Below are 24076 nucleotides of genomic sequence, written 5' to 3'. Positions count from 1 at the left end.
ATCACAATAGTCACATACAACCCCTTCCTCGTATCCTTATACCAAAAAATCGCTAAAAAACAAGGATTACGACTGTCGTTCAGAAGATGTCCGTCTATGTTTAAGCTTTTACGCAATGAAAAAGATAAACCTAAGGAGGATAAGCTGCCAGGGGTATACGCTGTTCCCCTCGTGGACCACAGATTTGAGAGACAACTTATCTACATTGGTGCTACTAAGCGTTCGATTGGTGTCCGATGGGCGGAACACAGAAGTGACATCATTCACAACAGGGCTACTACTTCGTTATCCACGTATGCTTCGGACCCGGAAATTTCGGTAGACTTTGATAACGCCAAACTCCTCATTACCACTAAATTTACGGATCACATCAAATGGTTGGAACAAATGGAGATCTGCAAGGCATACAACACGTCTGAACCTATTAACTCGAGGGATGAAATTACCCTATCCCTTGCATGGCAGGCCCTACTACAGAAAGAAGATACGCATTAATAATGCATTTCATAAATAGGATATAAACATCGTGCATCGGAATTTTTTATACCGAACATTTTTATTTTTTATTATATTTATTTACGGAATTCGGGAATGCACGTGATTCACATTAACGTTGAATTTTGACTTTTGAAATGTTGTTCGGAAGAATAATTTTTCGAATATCGCTATTTACTGGTCTTCGTTCATATTTATTCTAAAGACGAATCGCTGCTTGAGAAAGGTCCTAGGGAAGGAACCAAAAACGTTTGCAGTTCATTTTACGATTATTTAATACCGGTTATTGGTTTTATTAAGTGGTTATTTTCTGCTTTTTATTATTATTTTTACAATTTTATTTCCACAATTTTGTGAAAATATGTTTATTAAAAAATTCAATATTTGTTTTATATTACATTTATATTATATAATAAAATCACGGTACAGAACTGCAGTACAAAATAAAAAAGTACAGAACTGCGGCTCCAATGCATTTTGCAAAACCTACATTTCAGCTCTCACTGAACTCTTGCATGCCCACCCATTATATAACATTGAAAATATGGCCATCAACCAAAAATTATCCCCCTTATACAAATATTTACTTATACAAGTGCTTTTAGAATCTAAAATTTGAACTTAGGATGGGAATAATGAAGAACATTCTGTTAGTTCTTATAAAGTGTAAAGAATTAAAGATTAAAAAGAAATAGCAATTACTAGATGTATAGGTATTATCTTTGTAGATATAGAAACAAAACACGGGTTAAAAATTTCTTAACAAAAGAGCATATACAATAAACTTCTATCTTTGAGATTAAAAAAAGAAAGAAAATTAGAAAACAAAGAAAAACATCGCTCATAATTTGGATTCATTTTCAGAACACAATGAAATTCTTGAAATATTTAAAGTTGTAGAATTTTTTTATGTGAATAAATTTTTATCCCTGTTATAAAAACCAATAGTTTTCTGTCAGATTAGAATAAAGTTATATTTATGCCTGTTTTTTAAAAGGTGGTGTTAGTCTAATATGCCATTGCTTGAATTATTTGAAAAAATATATATTTTAGTATTGGAATTTAAAGTATTGTGCTTGATGACAATAGACATAACAAGAAAATTTTCCTAAAAATTAACATTTTAATATAAATCTTTTAAGAATATTTGTGTATGACATAATGTAATATCTCTGCATATTTAGCTAGGATATTCCTGGTCAAATATGCAGAAGATAAAGTAGAAGCCAAAGGAGGACATTGTATTAATTTCCTTGATGCAAATCTGCTATGAGCATATTTAGAAATAATTGAGACTATGCTCAGTTATTAGGTAAACTTACACTTCTGCCTGTTTGATGTAGTCTCCATTAACATCAATATATTTTTTCCCATCTCATGGGTAATTTTCTTATTGCCTCAGCAAACCAATGTTTTAGGATATTAGAGAGGTTGCAACCAACATTTTGATCACAAAAACATGAACGTCAGAAAAGCCAAAGGAGGACATTGTATTAATTTCCCTGATGCAAATCTAGTCAGATTTACAGCGCCGCCTTCCTGTAAGCCTAGAAGTTTGACAATGGCATTTGGAACGTCAGTGGAATCATGCTCGATGTTCCAAATGCCATTGTCAAACTTCTAGGCTTACAGGAAGGCAGCGCCGAATGTCCGACATTCACGTTTTGCCTTGAAAACGTCGGCCACAACCTCTAATATATGGACAAGCTCAGTCTGTAAGATTTTGCCCATACAAAATGTATTTCATCTTGTCAAAAAAGTAAACTATTTGATGCAAAATCAGGGAAATTAGGGAGTGAGGTAACATGAAGACCAAGGTTTTCTACCATTTTGGTCATGATTTTGCTTGTGTGGAGATGGGCATTGTCCTGTAAAAAAACTTTGTGCTCATTTTCCTGCATTTCTGAGTTTTTCAACAAGCCTCAGATGGGTAAGTTGGAAGCCTGAAAGGTCTGTCTTGGCTCAGCTGTTGATAGAGGTCAATACTCAGATCTAAGGTTTCAGAGATATTGGAGACCTTGGATCTGTATGTTGGCCTGATAAAACTGTTTGACAGCTGTGTCACATCTGCAGCCTTCTGTTTTAGCATATTTTTTCTACTTCTGCATCTATATGTGAATATTCATCCAAACACTCCTTGGAAGTTGTTGACAACATACATTTTTGTGGCATCAGTCTGTGGGTAAATGGGCACCCATTCACATTGTTCTTTTTTTTGTGTGTGTATAGTTTTTATTAATCTCTCTACTTCCCTTCTCTCAATCCATACAGTTATGCAATCATACAAATCACCCCATCTCTTGACACAAATCTTTCTGCCATGATGTCACTTTTACAGTCCTACATATTAATGCTTGAAATGCTCAAATTTTTAAAAGATCAGAAAGCTAACTCAAGCTAAAGCACAAGCTTTAACTCGAGATATTACAGGAACGGTGAACGTTGAAACGTACATGGGCTACTTACCAACTCCAGGGTTAAGACAAATCTCTCATTAATACACTAAATAGTTGTCTAATGTAGATTATATATTCTGCAATTAATATCACTCAGATCACTGAAACAATGGCTTACTTTTCAACTTCTATTTATTTATTTATCAGATATTGTTTCAAATGTTTTTATGATTTAGTCTAGATGTAACAATTCTATTTATGATATTCTATGCATGATATGATTTTAATAGAAATTTTTATTACAGCTCTATCATCAGCGACAAGCAAAAAAGGAGAAGCTAAGTCAGTCACGTTATTCCATTAATAAATCTTATTAATTTTATTCGTCTATGTCTAAAGTGTGAGAAAATAGCTTTGGTATGTTCCTACGTTTATTTAATGAACATTCTATCGACAAAGCATTATTGCAATTTATGTTATAAAAATTATTTAAAGAATGAAATATTTTTATTAAAACAATGTATTAAAATTAAAAGAAAAAAATTTTTTATATGATACAGTTACACTTTTATACATTACCAGTTAATTAGATGAATTGAAGGACAGTGAGACCTGTAGATCAGGTAAAGTTACAACACGTCCATTAATCCATTTATTTATAAAGTTGCTTATACTGTAGTTATAAGTACTTATTTTTTCAGTGATGTAAATAAAAGAATTTATAGAGAACTAAACTTTAGAAATGCAGCACAACTTGTTTGTTAGAATTACTTTGTGAATAGTGTGTTCTGATGATAAAAGACTGATACAGTAATATAGAGTGGTATAGTTAAATAAGATTACAATTAATGGAAATTCTAGTTTTATTAACTCAGAGATTAAAAGAATAGGTTCAAACAATAAAAAAATGTATAATTCGAAGATTTATTTATTGTAATTAACGTCGTTATAATTAATTATAGCCAATCCGACGGCAGAGGTGGTTAGGCCGTCTGCACATCACTTTAAAGGACCCGGATCAAATCCGGAAGGGTTTATTACCAGAGCGGTCTGTCTCGGACAAGTCCGGATCGTCCTTCACCACGCGTTTACCATTTATTTATTTATAACTACCTTACCCGTCGCGCATTGCTGCGATCTCAGAAGAAACGAAATTCAAGCAAACTCGTTATGATAAAATTCAATTTACATTTTATCATTTTTATTGAAACTTATTACTATTATTCATTTTCATCGGAAAACATTTCAAAGTTTCAATTCTATTTGTTTGTTGGAGCGCTTGTGGATACACGATATTTTTTCTTTTTCTGGTGCGTACGCGAATAAATCAGGTTTTCCGACGCGTGAGCCGGCCACATATAGTTGTACATGCGAGAAGCACGGATTCTTTAAATTTAGCCCACATACTCGCAGAGATTGTTAGAAGCGCAATATTCCCCATTTATATATATATATATATTTAAATCCTTTATAATTTTGATTATTTAAGCCCTCCTTTCTCTCTTGGCACGTTGTGAAATTTCTGATAGTCGGATAATAAACCGTTTTATTGTAATTTGTCTTTTTAAATTATTTCGAGTCGATATTAAAATTTGGAAAAGGGGGATCCCTAGATCGGTAAAATAAGCGTATTTCCTCCTACGACTTCGGTCGTTGTTCGGGATACTGTTAATGTTTTAACAAAGTTCGAGCGAATACGTAATTACCAAAAAAAAGTTGAAATAAAGTGATTAAACAAAAATTATTACAAATATCGTAAATAACAAATGCACATATAGAGATAGTTTTGGAGGGGGAAAGGGTCTTCACAATTTGAAATCGATCGAACACACAGTGCTCGTATACACGCGCGCCATCTATCGTAGGATAAATGTACTTCGCGGGAGTATTAAAAACTTTCCAAAGTTTCATGGCAGTCGGATATACGGTGTGGTAATGCATGAAGGACAGAGACACATACATTCATTTTTATATATATAGATTAAACAGTTCTGTTGTATATCATTATTAAAATTTTTATGCTGCTTAAAAACTTCTTAGTCTTAATGAGAGAGAACTCGCATGTATTTCGCGCGAGGATAAATACCTTCATATAAGTTGTCGAATAGTCGTTTAGTCGTCGAGTCTATGTGGCACAAAGTTCTTTCGAACGTTGATACTTCTTTAGGCGGTGATTCTCCCGAACGGCGGCGATTAGAATAGTTCCGTAACGGCTAATCCGTTCACGTAAATCACAGTTCACACCAAACTCCGGAGATTGACTCTTACGCATCGACCCCTCCTTTTTATAAAGGGGGATCGTTGGGTTTTTGCCACTGCCTTATTAGGACTGTTTTTCGCCACTAATAGTTGTTTTCTTTCGTCTTTTCGTAGATTCGGGGTGACACATTGGATGTATCATCTTCAACCAGGAATTAAGTTCGTAGGAAAAGAATTTAATGTTCTTTTTTAAATATCGGTTTGTTGTTTATTTCTCTAAACTTCCTCTTACCAAAAAAAAAATATATTTAACAATTTATTCCAATAAGTTCGACTCTCACAGAAGAAAACACTATTTTAAGAGGTAAAAATAAAGTTAAAATGTTGTTCGAGTTTACTTATTGGCCACACGAATTTAAAATTGAATAATAAATGCAACTCGGACACAAAGTGCCGATTGGCTAGCACCCGTCGAATGATCACTCTTCAAAGTATTATCAGTTTGCCCACCGGGGGACCTATTCCGAGTAGTGTCGTTAAGCTAACGAATACGATAAAAACCAGTTTCTATCGGAACCACGTGACTGGCGTTTAATCAACCGCGAAAATGCTATTGCGACCCGTATGTTTCGTTTTCGGTTCCGATAGCCACGCGCGATAACTAAGCTTTTGTTATCGATCGTTCTCCAACTACCGTTAGCGACGTAACGAAAGTTACGTCGCCAACGCGGCGCCTTTTGGTGTAAGAACGATTTTACTTCACCAGCAATTGGAGACAGAGTTAATAAACTACGTTGTTGTATCGCTTAAAAATACTGTACAGTAATTACTTTAACTATTTATGAATATTGTATGAATCATGTAATTGCTTTCTTGTTAAAATTTAAAGTAAGTAGCTATAGCGTGAACATTATTTCCGAAATAGGTTTCATTCGCGCATGTATAAATTAAAATGATATTTATATTCAAAGCTATCGGTTACTTTTCGCCATCTTTCTGGGTCTTTTTCTGAGCCGACTCCGTCGGAATTCGGACGGTCGGCTATTTCTTGCCACCTTTTACGGTAAAGGAAGCGTCTAACTTCTCCGACATTAATGTAGGGCCGTCTTCCATGAAATTGACGAGCATCTCCAACTGGCGACTCAGTTCGCTGGCTTCGTTGACCTTTCTTCGACATTTTAAAACAAAACTAGCGCTGCTACGCTACAATGCTAAAACTTCGCGCTTCGCTTAGAAAATGGCGAGTTGCAGTCGCGTGACAAAAATACAATGTTAACTAAACTGTTAAGGCGTAATAGCTATCGATAGCGTGGAATCCACACGCGTCTCGACCGACTACCCGTAGCGAAACCCGCTTAACGTGGAGCGTGGAATAGCGATTTATCTAAGGTTCGTTAACTGCCTTTCGCTAAAGAGACTTGTCGAATGTCCCGCGTATCGCTCTCGTTGAGTTATCGGAAGAGCTCAGAATAGGTCCCCGGGTGATAGCAATATTCGTTAGTGACCGGTCAATCTGATAAATTATGATTAAAAAAAACCCCGAAATTTATTACAACGCTCGATTTTGTTTGTTATTATTCATAATGCCCGGCCATTACGAATCCTTCCCGCATTAATCACTTAGTCCATAACATACGTATGGAAAAGAATTTTCAAAATATATGCAACATTATTTCTATTTCTGAAAAGATTTTTAATTTTAAATTCATTTATAATTTTTTTTTCTTCTAAAATTTAACACATTTTAATTATAAGATTAAACTGAAGGGCCGTTACTAAATCTCCGTGCATTTTAAATATTAATAATTCTGTTCTATAACGGATAACAAGAATCTACAAAATGTATTAGGAGACAATTTATTTAAGATTTAACAATTAATAATTTTTTCTATTGAAAACATTTCGCGCAATATGAAATACATAATCTGCATAATAATTCATCTCAAGTATTTTATAGATTATTTCCTATAGAACAGATTGTATAAAGACTTTGCGCAAGACTTTGAATACAAAACTGTTGAAATTCCTTTCTATCATTCAGAAATAAAAATATTTTGAAGAGTTTTCGTCTTTGGTTGCTGCCGCTTCATTGTTTGTCTCAAATATTTTTGTTAAGAAAAAGAAATGATATAAAGTGTAATCTGTAAAGATCGTGTATCTTTGTCCTAATAAAATTTATTGTTTAAGATTTAAAAATAAAGTATTGAATTGCTAACATCGTTAAAAATTAAATTAGTGTGTGACACAGTTTAGGTGTGAGCATTAAGGGGAAGAATACGCCACAGTGTTAAAAAACAGGATGAAACTGGAATAAAATCACGGAAACTCCACTGCCAGAAAAACTATTAGGGTACGAAGTAGAGCCAGAGTAAACTATAGAGTATTAGCGCTCGTTGTCGCAGCTTGTGATGTCGCGCCGACAAGCAGCGGGCAGAGCCTAATGTTTAAATTAAGTAGGCCAAATTAGAATCAACACTCCAAAAACACTTACAAAAGGAGTCTTTTTCACTGTATTTTCGTAGCGCTATATTTTATTTAATTAAATGTTGAATATGTTTAAAATCAACATCGCTGACGTTTTTTGAACACACTTGTCGAACTGCGCTTTCAAAAATTACTACACTTTACCAACCTTTAACACGCAGTCTACTTTATTAACGTAATCTAACATTTTTGGTCAATTAATTGACCTTCGTCAGGATCAAATAATTTTTCGATTTATGACGAACGAAACCGATTATAGAACGTTTTTAACTTTAAAAGTTTTCTCGACGCCTATTGCGCCAGTCCGAAAATAGATAAATAGAATCTACAGACTGAAAATGTACAAATATACGCGTACACTAATTATACACATAAAAGTAAAAGTTAAAATTAATAATAATAAAGAAATAGAGAAGTGAATAGATAAATAAACAAGTGATGATGTAACGGGCTTCGACTATTTTATCTGTCCGCGCTTTTTTCTTTCCCTGATGTGTTCGAAATGCACCCGCTCTCCATGCTGCGGAGACTTTATATTACGATTCTCTGAATTTTATAGCCTGTCCCGCTAGACTGCTCTCGCGAATATACCAGGCTTCTGCATATTTAATGTCTCTTGTCTCGAACCTTATGTATTATTTCTGCTCTTTCCCATTTCACCGAAACCTCTGTTGGGTCTGCTATAACATGTCTCTCTAAAGCAGTGACTGGTTGCTCAATCCGTACGTTCGTTTCGCGCTCTTTTATTCTTTCTTTTAATGACCTTCTTGTAGCTCCAATGTAGTACTGATGGAGGTCAATTAATTGACCGAAAACGTTAGATTACGTTAATAAAATAGACTGCGTGTTAAAGGTTGGTAAAGTGTAGTTTTTTGAACAGTTAGTTTTACTCAGATTTACATAAAAGTTATTAATTTCTTCTTAATGCTTTCATCAAAAAGACTAAACTAATAAAGTATGCAGTAGTATACAGTAGTATACTACTGCATACTTTAGTAGTATACAGTAGTATGCAAATCATGCTTACATTTTCTGAGCGTTTTTAATATTTACAATTTCATGTTCTAAATATTTTTAGACAATGTAAAAGAAACGATTCAATTCAATGTATAAAATATTTTGATTTATTATTATTGAAAAGTATCGAAACTTTTGTAATTTATTTAAATTCCATCGTTATAAACGTACACACACATTTTATTTATACAAAAGTTTCGTTATAAACGATCTATAACGATTTATTTATATTAAAAAATTTTATGTTTATTTTCTTTATTTGTTTTTGTTATTAAAAATCTTTAAGCAATAGTAAATTCTGAGTCTAATGAAATATTTTAAAAGAAAATCTTTAGGCATAGGGACACTGGCATCACCACGTGTTTCACATATCAATACAGGCCTGTCAGGGAATTTACTTTTCATTTATGAACGTGTCCAAAATTTGCCATATTTTTTGACAGATAAATGCAGTCACGTTTCAGTGAATCTTCTCTTTTCGCGTTTAAAACCCAATTTTTATATATACTATTTTAAAAAATATATTCGTGCTAGATATTAATTTAAAATCTTTTATAAGACTGTTTTATTCTTTGCAATCCAAAATTTAAAAATTAGAACAGCCTGTTGTTGAAATTATAAATAGCATATTACTTACGCAGAAGCCTGTTCCGAACCTGTACCGAAGTATAAAGTAATTTTTATGAAAAATAATTCAAATAAAAATATGGAGATGTAAAAAAATTTCGCCGTGTAAAAATTTATACCGACTCAGTCAAAACTTTTTTTTTAGGAGTTTTCCTTTGGAAAAAATAAGCTTGGCGCTTGGAGGCGAAATGTAGAAAACGATAATACGGGTAAAAATCTTGCGGGTACCGCTTCCGAGCGCCAAACTTATCTTTACCAAAGGAAAAGTCCTAAAAAAGTTTAAACTGTCGTCCGCGATAAAAATAAGTTGGGAACCGCTGGGCTAGATTAGAAGATGTCTGGTGGTTTCCGCATTAAATAAGTCTGAAAAATGCAGCGATTAACTTTCTCGTAGAGTATTTGGCAAAATGTCCGAGACAATAAGTAGAAACATTTTTCAAACGAGACAATACATTAAAAGTGTCTTCTTGTCCTTTCTACACACTTCGGGATTGAACGAGATGGAGGCCTTTTTAATGTATTGTCTGGTTTGAAAAGTTTTTAAGTTTCTTATAGAGGTTGATTTCCTTAAATTATTTCTCTTTGCGTCTAGCGTATTCAACCAAATCTTTTTGGAATAATTTGCATTCTATAATTTTCATCCGGTAAATCTGTGTGGGGGAGACGAGAACGTTTGCGGATTGGTTCGTTACCGGGACAACGGGATCGCCTTATGATTCGCTGTATATTAATTTTGCTAAATTTCTATTAGTTTTTCATATCGATGAAAAATATCATAAACGTGATTTTGGGATGGAAGATCCCGATTTATGACGTTTTCGGAACTGTTTCCTATTATAAATTGTTTCCTCTTACGTCACCGAGTTTAAATTGTTTTCTTTCTTTCTTGTTTTATAGTTTTACGGCTGCGGACGAATCAAACTAATTCTTTCGACCAGTTCTTTCTTCTTATCGCGGAATTCTTAACCAACGTCAAACGCTATTTGAATAGAGTATTTCTTTAGCTCGTTAGCAACTTTTGTATTTAGTCATTTCCACAAAATATTGGCGATAACATCATTTATTTACAAAATAAACAATGTTATCACCGGTAAATAATTATTTTAGTTTAGATAAAATTAATTCTTGTCCAGCAATATCAGATAACAAAATTCAATGCAGGTTTTACTTGTATTATCGTTTTATTAATTTTCACGTCTTTGATAGAATTTTTTGGCAGACTTTTGTTTATAACCGGCTACCGCCTCTGTTTTTAATAGATTGGCGAGTTAACATCGTGCTCTGGCGGTCCTAAAATTAATATAAGACCGCGACGAATGCCAATACAAATATTTCGTTAACCGATATTTGCGCGTAACATTAAATGTACTTATCGATAATTAATTATCGTAAAATTGAAATTATACAGATGTTCGAAACACCTGTACAAGTTGTGTATCCCGGTTCGAGAGAGAACGCCACAAAAATAGTGTGCAAAGTAGTGGAGGCTCTCGTTTTTGACGTATTTCTTTTATTTTTATGCCGAATAATACAAAATTTGCTGTAAAATATAACGTAGACACGCGACCTCATTAATTAAAAGTTTTTATTTGTTCTAAACTATGAAATAACAACTGTTAATTTTATTGTAAGAAGTCAGTGTTATACATTAACTAAACTGATATTAAAAGGCGGAAGTAAATAAATAACGCGATTCGCCACAACTTTGTATATTTCGGGAAGATTCCACTCGAGTAATACTTAGGATTAAATTCGAATCCCAATCCTTACTTTATACCGGATGTCTTATACAGTAATACCTCGGTTTTCGTCGATTTTTTCCACGAAAAATTTGTCTCGGATATCGAGACCTCGCTGCTAATTTTGCGAAAACAAAGGGCTATCCTCATTGTGGCGTTGTTTCTCGTTGTGTGACGTGCATCTAACCAAACAATTCTATCGATTTCTGTTTATTTTAGCTCTATTGTGGGACCAAAGAAAGTTTCTAAAGCCAGCAACCCTTCGATGAAGAAGCCTAATTATTAATACTCGTACCTTTTAATTCGCTGGATAGGGAAGTGGATGGCTCGGCCACGACATCTTAATTAGGAAACTCTCGTGGGCGATCCGCCGAAACCTCGACCAAATTACGAGTATACCGAAGGTTATCGAGCGAGATAATGAGTTTTATTTTTTACGTTAATGTCAAACTGCAAAAAGGAATCGCCTTTAAAATTATTTTGCAACTCTCGATCAGAAAACATTTCGAACAAATTTTTGATGAAAATTTAATTGTTTTAAATTAAAAGTTCTTCTAAAACAGAATTTAATTTTATTTCGATATAGATTCCGACGTAACAGAATTAAAATATTCTAAAGAACGATGCCAGGCATTTCGGATGGACACCACGCTAGTTTCCTGATTTAAATAAAGTCAAACTTAATTAACGGAACTCGAATAACGAGTCGAAGAATCGTTCTAATTTGCGAATAATTGACGGTATTCGATTCACACATTTGTCCTCACCAATACGTAACACCGTCTTATTAGCCATGGCTACGTGGATCGACCTAACCTACGAAAAAAATCGATTGCCGATTTTTCGGATGATTCATTCTGTTTAATTTTCGATAGCGACGAAGGCCAATATAAAAACTGGGGAATCAGATTATCCCTTCGTAACGAGTTTCAGCGCGCGACTCTCATGAAGTTCCTTTTGATTTACATTTCCCAGGTAAGCCTTCTTCCAAATATCCTCCCTTCGTAAAGTATCGTAAAGAATTTCTTTCACTCCGAAATCAAGACCATAGATATAGTCGCGTGTCGAGGTATCATTAATAGGAAGAAATGGAAATCATCACATTGTTGGTGTCAGCTTAAAAACAATAAAACTAAAAATCTAAAACTACCGATTTCGTTTTTCCCTTATCCGCCTTTTTTTATAAATCATTACGTTGACAATATAACTTCTTAAAAATTCTTAACTTTCGCTGACAAATTTGCCCAAAATTAAATTAGCACAATTCTTTATAAAATATCAGTTTAAAGGAACTCCTCGAGAAAGAAATCCGAACTGCCAAGTACGCAATTAATTTAAAATAAATTTTCAAATTTAAGTAACAAGTAAACTAAACTATTTTATAACAATTAAATTAAAATGGAAAAATTTTCTCTGTTTTTTTATCTGCGATTAACTTGAATTTTAAATGATACGGTAGAATCCTCTGAAAAGGAAACCTGTCTAAACGAAAAAAGCAACGATTTTCCGTGTTAAATCTGAAAACCGAAGAGGTTTTTGGGTACGAAGAACTTAACTTAACCGGAAAAATAAACCGTAAACTTACGTTCAGACGAGCACTTACGTTACGTCAAGGAAACGCCCTGTGTTCCGCTGCGGACACGTCAAATATCAATATTTTTACAATGCTTTTTCCTACGATTGTATACAATGGAATATTTTTCTACTTCAATAATTACTTTTTCTTCTCGCAGTACGCTTCCCGCCGGTCGTTATTCCCTCCTGTCGCTTTTGTGCGGGCGCGAAATACAAGATAAAAAAACTGCAAAATAATTTCTTGTACTTTTTTCTTTGTAATAAACTAAATTATAACATTTAATTAACTTTCGATTTTTCTTATTTTTCGAAAAAAAGAGCGCCTTCATCTACGACGTTTCCAAACCACAAAAATATTTTTTAAAAATCCAGCAGAGTTACGTAATTTTCCCGGTGAAAGCGCTTCAAATTGCGTGTGAACCATCTGTTACCAGCGTTTATAAAAAAGAAACAGTTTTTATATTATGAACTGTTATAAAATGGTTAAAATACTTAATTTTGAGGGCAGGGGCGAGTTTTATAAAAAATTTAAATTCTAATAACGAATAAAATCTTCAATAAGTCTAACTCTACTGGAGATATGACACGAGACTCCTCTATCTCCCACTCTCTTGACCTTTAACCAAATTCTAATATGCCCTTAATACGCAAACCTTCCTACAAACTTTCAGAAAATTTTCGACAAAACGTACGGGAGTTATTAAGCTTCGAAGTGGTGAACAAAATCGTGCCATACACATACTCATTAATTAACATTCATACACACAAAAAAAAACCCAACTTTTTCGCCTTTCTCGACGTTTCGGGGTAATCCGAGTCCGAAAACTTGAAAATCTTGGGGTCATTTCTCCAATGTCCGTACTTTCCCTCTGGTACGTACATACATTCATTCATTTATTCATTATTTTATTGTATATATATATATACAGACCGGCTCCGCTTTGGTGCATTACCCGGTAGGTTGCACACAAAGAAATTACAATGCTCAGGTTTATATGTCGTACACATAACTCTAACGATGAAGAATTAAAAGAACGTAAGAAATAAAATACATAAAATAGTACATAAATAACATGAAAATCAAGTTAGCTGATCTATATACAACTATATACAAATTCGTAACAAGTTGCTGTTAGTATTGAAAAACATATAAAGTTCACCATTATTATCAAATATATATATACGGTAAAACCTGTCTATGGCGACCACCCACGGTTCCTTCAAAAAGTGGTCCTTTAGACAAGTGATCATCCAATACAGGTGGTGCTGTAATACCGTATTTCCGTACGTATCTTGCGCTCTTTTTAGCCATATCTACTAAGCAAAACTCGAGGTGAGCAAAAATAAGCGAATTTTTATATTGGTATTGTATTTTATTCTTATCGGATAACCCTATTTACAGGAGTCGTCATGATATTATAAGACAGATTTAACACCAATATTTTAAAGATTAATACAATACTCGCATTGTCTCGATTATAATGCACACTTTCTTTTTTCCGACTTAATTAATTCGACTCGGTTCTTTTCGTTCGCTCCTCAGTTACGTGTATTACGTCATCAATATACAAGCGCGTCCTATCTCTCCATCACTTTGCTTTTGGTTTTCGTTAGTTTAATCTTATTTTAACTTTAAAAATACTGTATTTTTTTAATATTTAATATTTTCTTAATTAATTAAGTACAATAAGAAAAATTATTAATTAATAATAAAATGATTTTATTATTTTTTCTCGTTGTACGATTTCATTACAATCGCGGAATCGAAAAAGGAAGTAAAACTGATTTTTGCATTAATGCGTTTATTGTTTTTTGAATATTTTGCCTGCGAAAATTACTTGGATATTATTTTTCTAAAAATATCGTGGAAATAAGGTAGGTTGATACAGAAACTATTTATCGTGTACTGTATGAGCTTCAAAATAAATAAATAAAAATAGATTTTATCAAACGATGAGATCAGCCGATTAATTGTATCGGGTACAATATTTTACACCCCCAAGGAAAGTACTGTAGGTCTAGGGTAAATTAAATTTTATTTTTCCACAGTTAAACTTCGCCGCTAATTGCTGTTGTGATAACTTTAATACGATCTTCTAACGACAGTCGGACATTTTCCAACAAACTGAAATGAATTTTCTTTGTTGCTAGACTAATTTATTAGCACCTGTACCTAATTTCGAGGGTGGGAAAAGTGCCCGGGATGGGTTCGAACGAGAGTTTAGACTAATTCATTATATTAGGAGGTGGAAACGTTGTTGAGATGGGTTCTTACAATAGTTTTGACCAGATACATTGGCGAAAGTGGTCGCTTATTACAGGTGTTGTATATTGCTTCGGACCAAAAATCGATGCCCGCGGTCGCGTTACACGGGTGGTCGTTTAATACAGATAACTTATACAAAGACTCTATGGATAAACTATTCCGTGCCAGAAATTTTTGCCCGTTTTGACAGGTGCCCTTCGAATGCAGGTGGTCGCCTAAGCAGTTTTCACTGTACTCGATTATACAATATATAAGACAATAAATAAGTACAATAATCAGCAACTTGCCAATCAGTGGGAAATACTTGACGCTAAAAGTGTGTCGTTGACACCAAAGTACAAACAATAAAGGAAATTCAAAGTATGCTAAGCGCATACAATTTATGACACAATTTACGGTCCTTGGTAACAATTATTAGAAACAACTAAGATCGTAAATTAAAATTATACAATAAGTAAATATTATACAGCGATATTCATTTTACAGTTCCAAAATACAAATGTCAGATCACAATCTCCAGACACCGGTTAATTCTCGAGTTGTGAAGTAGCCTGGCAGATCATCGTATTACGTAGTCGGTTCTTTGTTGGAATTTAGTTTTTTCTCTTAGATACACTGGGCAATTGTGTTGTGACAATTCTATACTCTGTTTTCTCTTAAGCAGTTAGCACACTTCGGCGAGTCATGTTTGTTTTGACAATCTTTATATAAATGATTTCCGTTACAATGCTACACACATTTTCTTTTAAAGAACAATTTTTCGTAAAGTGTCCAAATGATAAACAGCGATAGCACAGTGTTATAGGTAGAAAGTCAAAGACAGGACAGGTTGTCCAAAGAAGATGGATTTTTCCTGCTTTTATCATATTCTGTCTAATTTGTGGAGATACTTCAAGAATCCAGGAAATATGATTTTCAGTTTTTTGTTAAGCGGAAACCTTATGTTTACGTTCAGTATAGGTGGGAAAATGTACGGGTTTTGCTCAAAAATGTCTAATGCAAGAACCTCTTCATTAATGGTTTTCGGAACGGAAGTAATTTTGACTAATGGTAGTCTCTTTTTTGGCAAACGCGATACTAAACCTGGAATTTGTTCGACATTCTCTTTAAAGTAGTTTACCTCATTCTTATGGTTTAAAACGACTGCAATTCCACCATTCCTAATTTTCCTTATTCGACGTATGCCTACGCCAAGCTTATCAGGTCTCACGTTATTAGTTAAAGTACTTTTCGTTTCATTAGAAGTGGCTCTATTATTATCACTATATACTAATACAGTATATGCAGGTAGAGGTGGTTCGTCTATAATTTTAGTTTGTTTTATTCCCTTTTGTAAGATATTTTTATAGTTAGGAATACTGTTACATACAGTCAGTCAGTCTTTATTTAAAGTGCATACACACATATCTGGCCCCGCTAGGTGCATTACCAGATAAGTATACATAGGAATTATTTACATATTAACAGTACAAATCAATAGCACACAAAACATTATAGTCAATTGAATACAAAGCAAAATAATATAAATACAGTTTTACATAACACAATAAACAGTAGCATAATAACATACAGCATTTACAATAAGATATACAGTAGACTATTCAAGTTAATATCTTGTGGTATAATGTTACATACAATAGCCGGGAAGGTAAAATACACCGCGTAATGTGTCTGAGACTAACACCCAACACTGAAATTTATTTGCTCGATTATTTAAGTTTGCCGTATATTTTACGGGGAGTATTTCCAATAGAGGGAGTGCACCTAACGTCACACGACTCCGCTTACGAAGCGCGCGCCATATTGGTTGCTGTTGGTTTGGTTGTCGACCTCGATGTAATTTATATGTTTGTAAACTTTACTGTTTGTTTTAATATTTGTTTTCTTTGTTATTTTAGTTTTAAGTTTATCTTATTATTATTTTATGATATTCTGTCAATCTTAAGTATACTATATATTCACTTATTGTAAAATTTTTCCTGGTAATGCTCTACAGCGGGGCCAGGAAATGTACATAATACTGTACCTAATAAATTAAAATGAATGAATGAATGTCGACCTCGATATTGTCATCTAACTCATATTTTTTCAAATTTAATTTTAATTTATTATGATTCATTACACTACCAATTGAACTGCTTACAGTTAGAACTAAAGATTCTGTAACAAACAATTGAAAAAATTGTCACAATTTGTTGTGCTTTAATAAACTTATCAAACAGTGTCGTTCCATTTGATTAATATAATTTTAATTTGTTATAAAACAATTTGTTATTCGGGGGTGGAAATCTTTTGTCAACTGAAGTTCCAATAATATGTAAAATAAATAAATAAATTTTGATATATTAGTCAAATGAATTACAATATTTATTCAATACTGTAATACTTTTTGGGTTTCATTTTTTTGCTTAAAACTGGCAATTTTTACATCAAACTAAACAATTTGCTGTACAGTAAAGTATTTTATGCTATAAAATTTATACATTTTCTGAATCTTTTCGTGGGAGTAGAGCTGGCTGGGAAGAAAATTTTTTTACAATTAGCTCTGGTAAAATACAGTGGAAACTGGTGGAGTCTCTATATCTGCTCTACACACACTTTTCATAACAAACAGTTATTCTAATCTGATCTAAAGAAGACCACAGCTTGCTTCTACTCTGTGCTAGTGTGTTTTCTTTAATAAAATCAATTTCTTCATCTGTCAGATGAAAAGTTTCAAATACTGTCCTGCAGTGATTTAACAGCTGATCCCAGGGTAAGGCAGCTTTTTTCGCATCAAATAGAGTTGTAAGTGGGTTCTTATGGAAAGATGAATTGACACGGTTTGTAAAAGAATTAGAGTAACCTGGCATCACCACTGACAAAATTGCAGCAGTTGGATTATGAACAGAAATTTTTTAAAAAACTGTTCAAATTCTCTCTTACTAGGTTTGTTTACACAAGTATTCCAAGTTTTATCACTCGACAAATAAGGTTTTTGTATATACTTTTCTTCAAGGCATCGCCGTTTGCTCGCAGTTGCAGCTGACGTAAAGTTTATTTTTTGTAGTGGTTTGTAACCACAATATTTTACGTGTGGCACTATCCAATTATTGATCGGTCAGTACATGTCTGGGAGATCTTTATTTTAATTCCTTCTGCATTGGCAAAAAGAATAACACCAACACGAGAGCGGGAAGAAGATTGTCCAGCCACGCAATTGCAATGCCCAGTTATCACCTCTTCATTTTCCTTAGCTAAAACCCAAACTACTGAAGCTGGCTGCCGTAGATTTTGTGAGTGATTAATTAACCTGTGTACAAAAACAATGTAAGAAACTGTGCTATTTACTTCTAATAATATATTTAAACAATAATAGGTTATTAAATCACACTTCTAACCCACAACATAAATTAAGATTAAACTAATTAGCCTAATAAACCTCCAATTTATTATAGCCACATTTATCAATTCAAGGACTGATTAGAGGAAAATAGACTAAACTTTTACAAAAAAAATAGCCTTTAATTAACCACAATCAAATTTTTAGTAGAATGCATTTTAAGCATCTCTGTGTGGATGTATTAGGCTGATGTGGGTCTTTGTGCCTGAAATATGCCGATGAGAAGCTTGAAATGCATTCTACTAAAAATTTGATTGTGGTTAATTAAAGGCGATTTTTTTGTAAAAATTTAGTCTATTCTGCTCCAGTCAGTCCTTGATATGATAAATATGGCAATAATAAATAGGAGGGTTTATTAGGCTAGTTAATTTAATCTTAATACAGTAGAGCGTCGTTTATCCGAAGGTCGGTTATGCGAAACGTCGGTTGTCCGAAGGAATTCCAGTCGACAAATTTAAATTTTCGCCATTGCTGTGGCGCTGTAATCTTTGGCTATGTCTTCGGCTACTCAAATATTTTACGTTTTTGATTCTAAATTAACTTCTGAAGTATAATTTTTTATTGTTTTTATATTTTTCAATATATTTATTTTGTTTGTGCAAAATAAAAAAATAGTTAGGCTTAACATCGACGAAAATTCAACGCAAAGCGACACGCAACGGATAAAAATTTCAACACGGGATAAATTAATATATTTTTTCGTACATAATCGGTTATCCGAAAAACCCCAGTCCCCAATTGATTCGGATAAACGACGCTCTACTGTAATAGGTTGTTAGACTCGGGCAACACAAAACCATGGGGACAAAAGAAAAAATTTGATGGTAATTATAAATACAAATTAATCAACTTAAAATGTGACTAAATATAAAATTAAATTCGTCTTTATATAACGCAGTTTATGTTATGAGAAATGGAAAGTCTGAAATGAAGATACGTACTGTACCTTTCCTACAAACAAAATTAAATCATTACGATTTATCTTGATAAAATTTCTCGATGAATAAATCCGATTGTCTAATAATTATGAGCATGGAGTGATTTGTATGCCTTCATCTGATCTAGTGTGATAGCGTTAGTTGTTAAAACTAAATAATATACTATGTCTCCATGTTCTATAGTGGGCCACGTGGTTAAATCGTTAGATGAAAGATCCGTTGGTTTCATTTCGTATGGATCCCATCCAATAAAAAAAATTTTTTCTTTTTATTTTATCAAATCATTATATTTTAAATCGGCTACATAGACAGGTAAGATGCCTTTCTTCCACGTTGACATAATAAGCGAACGAGTCAGCAAACGTCAAATAAGCAACCAATATGGCGGACGATTGTTTTGGTGGGCGGGGCGATGACGTTATATCACGTGACTGCACCTCCTCTATATGAATGCGCAAAAGAAATTGCGCAGAAATGAAATTTCTGCCGATTAACCTACGGTGAGATTTCATTTCTGCACAGTCGTGCGTAAAATATACAGCAAAAAGTTTTTCAGAATCTTATCTTTTCCAACATTCGTTACAATTCGTTCGTTCTCGTTTCTAGGTGGTCCTGACGACGTTAACTTGGAGCTTCCGGAAAACGGCCGGGCAAGAAGGTTCGGAAGATTGGTGCCGTTCCATGGACACGTCGATGGGCAAACATAAACTGGAAACCTGCAAATGGCTGAAGAAGGAAAACGGAACCGTTCTCGTTTTCTGCAGTTTGTACTATCATTATCGCTTCCACTGTCGTTCGATATTCCACACCCGCACCAAGTGGTTCGTCGTTCGTTTAGTTTTTCGGTTGCGTCCGGAAGAGCGGAAGCGCAGTAGCGAAGAGCATCCCCTATTTCTCCACTTCGCGCGATTAAAGAGCGTAAAACACGTGGACAATTTAGAGCCACCTTTGAACGCTCGACCTTTATGCATAGAAGAGATAAAGAAAGGGATGTTGAAAGAATACGACATCAAGATATCTTTTTGGAATTATACGTCCAGCGTCTTCAGTCACTTGGTCTCTCCCTCTCTCGATCTGTCGGAATTGGGTGAGAACGCGGTTCCCTGTCCGCACCGAGTCGTCATAGATCCGACTTTGTTCTTGCAAACTCTGGACGGTTCCGAAGTGAGTCACTCGCTAACTCTGTGGACGAAGATGCTGAATCCTTATCTGTCGGTGGCAACAATCGAAAAAGCTACTTTCACCTTAAGCGAAGACGTGAAAGCGCTACCTTTGCCCTTTCCCCCAGAATTCGACTCCATCGACGTGCGGAGCATCAGCTGCGATTCTTGCGGGTTCACTTCCTTACGTAACGGTAACTTTCCCCGTTTTACCACCTTGCGCGTCTTGCGTTTTCCTTACAACAAAATCGGCTGGATCGAGTCCGAGGCCTTCCTCGTCCTTCCCAACTTGACGCATTTAAACTTGGCGGGAAACCCCCTTTCGGGTTTCCCGTCGGCCATCTTTTCCATGCCTCGTCTCTTCTTCTTGAATTTCGACCACGTGTCTCCGCCCGGCAATTTTTTTGCTTTATTACCCAAAGACGTTGCTCGGACAACCCCCTTGAAGTCTGTTCTGAATCTGCAAGGAACTCCCCTTCAGTATCTTCCGGACGATTCCTTCGCTCGTTTTTTCCCCTTGGTTCTAAAACTGAGACAATGCAAAATCGGGAAGATCTATTCCGGGGCTTTTCGGGGATTGACCGGGTTAACTACCCTGGACTTGTCCTCGAACGTCATTATGAAGTTAGACGTTGGAATTTTCCGGGATTTAAAAAACTTGACTACTTTGATTTTAAACGAGAACCGCGTGGAGTCGGTCGGAGAGTCACTTTTTCGTTCTCTTCGCCGACTCAGAGTTTTGCATCTTTCCGGAAACCTGATAAAACAACTTCCTTCCGGTATTTTCCGAAATTTAAAGCAATTACGACGCATCGATCTGAGTGGTAACAAACTGACGTTCTGGAAATCGGACACCTTCGCCGCTCTGCCCCGTCTGCGAAATTTGAGTCTGATCGACAACTTAGTGGCCGTGTTGGAACAGTCGATGATCCGCGACGTCAAACACGTGCGAAGAGTGCAGCTGTACGAAAATCCTTTCGACTGCAATTCCTGTCATTTGCCTTCGATGATCGACTGGGTGCGAAAAGACGCCCCCGTCTCGGAATACGACAAATACCTTTGCAGTTTTACCAAAGAAAGTCAGGATCGCATTTTATTGATAAACGCCACCTATCGACTGGATCTGTGCGTCGTCGTTCCCGTTAACTACTTGGTCCACGTGGGTATTCCTGCGCTGGCTTTAACATTTCTCCTCTTTTTGTTTTCGTTCGCGGGCTACAAGTATCGCTGGTATGTCAGATATTTCGTATTCTACGTTCGCTTGAGAATTTCTAATAACGATGAGACGAAGAATCCCGACAGTTATTTATACGACGTCTTCATTTCGTACAGTTTCAAAGATATAGAATTTGCCAAGAAGCTAGTGGTAAAGATAGAGGACGACTTCGGCCTGCGCGTGTGCATAGACCAGAGGGACTTCCTGGCCGGCAACGACATAACCGACAACATCGTGCACAGCATCGACAATTCCAGAAAAGTGGTTTTCGTTCTTTCCCAAAACTTCGTACGCAGCGAGTTTTGCAAATTCGAAATGAAACTGGCGCAGCACCGACTGTTCGAAACCAACAATTCTCTGGTATTGCTGAAATACGGCACCATCCCGGACGAAATCGTCAGCAAGAAGCTGCGCTACCTGATGAAGACCAGAAAGTACATCGAGTGGCACCAAGCCGAAGATTCTGCTCCTCTCTTTTGGCTGCGCTTGAACGATGCACTGAAGAGAAACGTCTCCTCCGATAACGATCAAAGTTTTATTTAGGAGTGCGCTTTTACCTTTCGTCTCAACTAACGAGTTCTGTATTTGCAGCGTAAAGTTTGCCTATGGGTCGAACATTGAACTTTTTTACATATTTTTTGAGATGGTTTTTTCATTTTCTTTAATAGCTTAAATTTTTAATTTTTACATCGAGATATAATTAGCAATGGTAAGGTTTATATGGTAATGTTTGAAGCATTTTAAATATTTTTTACGATATTATTTTTATATTTATTTACACAAATTAGTAATGTGGTAGGAAAATTCAACAGATTGATTTTAACTAAGCTCATTCCTCGTCTACGGGTAGTTTCGAAAAAGTAGAGTTAGTAACGCGGTACGTAGGGAAGCGAAGAAACAAAGGGAATAACAAAACGAGGTCCTGCGGTGGCATCTTTTGTGTAGCGATACTCGACACAAAAGAAACCGACATCATTACGCATAGAATCGCCGATTACAACTCGGTTACTTACTTTCTTAAGTATGTTTTATAAGCGGAAAAAAATTTATCTAATTCGACGCCCTAATAAACTTATTATAGGACTAAGCAGTTTGATATTTCTGTTTCTATCGAATTCGTTTTTGTTTTTGAGACTTATTTCACTATATTAAACACTTCATTATTGTATATAATAGTGTATACCATCACAGTTTTTATTGATATATTTCGGTATCTACCACTGTATACATAGTGGGAACAAGCGCATTTCGATCTTCTTAGTAGGCCTACAGCCTATTACTTAAACATACATGACAGAAATAATTACAATAATGACAGAAAGGCCAATGTCACTATTTTCTCTACTGTATCGATACAGATTATTTTGAACTTTTCAAGTATTTCACTCACTGGAAACCAATGTTTCATTCTTCTGATTGAGAAAAGTTTTTTTTTCGCAAATTTATTCAATTATTAATCCAGAGAGAATTATTTTAGCCGTCGTTTTAAACTTAATTAAAAACTATTGGAGTTAATTTAGAAAATAGCGATGCATTTACTCGACCCTCGACAAATATTTCTGGTTTTCGGAAAAAATGATTCCTGATAATTACCAATTTTAGCTTTATCTGTTATTATTTTAGATCCGACTTATATAAAAAGCCCACGGACGGACGGATATTTTAATGTTCGGCGGTTAGTCTGGAAGGTTTATTTTTGTATTAGCGAAAATAACTGCAATCTTATTATTACGGTTTATTGGGCTGCAATTTGGAAAACTTCTAGACCTATAAATTGCCACTGTCGTCTGTCTGTCTTTCCTTAATCTCGAGAATGGAGTTAGACGGATGAAATTCGAGACAAGATACGGAAACCTCGGGGACAGGAGGCCTCCGATTAACTATATACGAACTTCCGATATAAATCGGAAGTCACTTTATTTCGATTCAAATATTTTCCCGAAAGATGTTAGATAGACGATCGGCATGACTCTATTATTAAGGGAAAAGTATGATGTACGGGGGCGAGCCACTACTAATTTGAGGCGAGAGCATATATTTTAATTGAAATTAATTAAAAATATGATTAAAATTGCAGCCGAGCGTTGTGATCGCGTCACAATAAATAATTGCTGGTTAATCTATATATATAATCGAGACGGGTTGATAATAATAATCAGCTCAGAGCCCAAACGGTTAGGAGTTAAAAGTTGAAATTTGGTACACAGGGTACATCAGGAGAACGCACACTAAGAAGAAATTTTTCGAAACTCCCCCCTCGGAGGAGAAGGACAGAATTAAGGCTTCAACAATGGAAGTGTTAACAATGGAAGTGTTAAGTAACAATGAAAGTGTTAAGTAACAAGGGAAGTGTTAACAATGGAAGTGTTAAGAATGGAAGTGTTAAGAGAAAGCGACGTGCAAGATTTACAGGCGCAGATGCGGTGTTTATGCGTTTTTGCGGGAAATCGAACATATTTTTAGACTCATCTAAAAATTCTCAAATTACTCTGGAAACCTAATTGTTGCATTCTGCGAAAACGGGTAAGATTGACTATAAAGTAATAATCTTCGTTATTGTTACTTTTTACCCGAGCAACGTC

At 34.9% G+C, this 24076-nt stretch overlaps 2 protein-coding genes across 2 annotated transcripts in view; both read left to right on the top strand.

The window, feature by feature from the left end:
- Positions 1-4191, top strand: part of LOC111638156 (vacuolar protein sorting-associated protein 37A-like) — a 99411-nt gene extending 95220 nt beyond the window's left edge. Inside the window, exon 9 of the mRNA XM_023383803.1 lies at positions 3197-4191. Within this exon, the coding sequence (XP_023239571.1) occupies positions 3197-3268 (72 nt within the window). The 3' untranslated portion in view covers positions 3269-4191. The remainder of the gene's footprint in view (positions 1-3196) is intronic.
- Positions 4192-11918: 7727 nt separating this feature from the next.
- LOC111638154 (toll-like receptor 13) lies at positions 11919-22948 on the top strand. The gene is made up of 2 exons (XM_023383800.1): positions 11919-11932; positions 19725-22948. The coding sequence occupies exon 2, from the start codon at positions 19800-19802 to the stop codon at positions 22035-22037; it is 2238 nt and encodes a 745-aa protein (XP_023239568.1). The 5' UTR covers positions 11919-11932; positions 19725-19799; the 3' UTR covers positions 22038-22948.
- Positions 22949-24076: the final 1128 nt, after the last annotated feature.

Source organism: Centruroides sculpturatus, unplaced genomic scaffold (assembly GCF_000671375.1).
Source record: "Centruroides sculpturatus isolate CEXI.00-Female unplaced genomic scaffold, Cexi_2.0 scaffold895, whole genome shotgun sequence".
NCBI classification, from domain to species: Eukaryota; Metazoa; Arthropoda; class Arachnida; order Scorpiones; family Buthidae; genus Centruroides; species Centruroides sculpturatus.
Note: the sequence above shows the minus strand (reverse complement) of the source record. Positions and strands in the feature narration are given on the sequence as shown.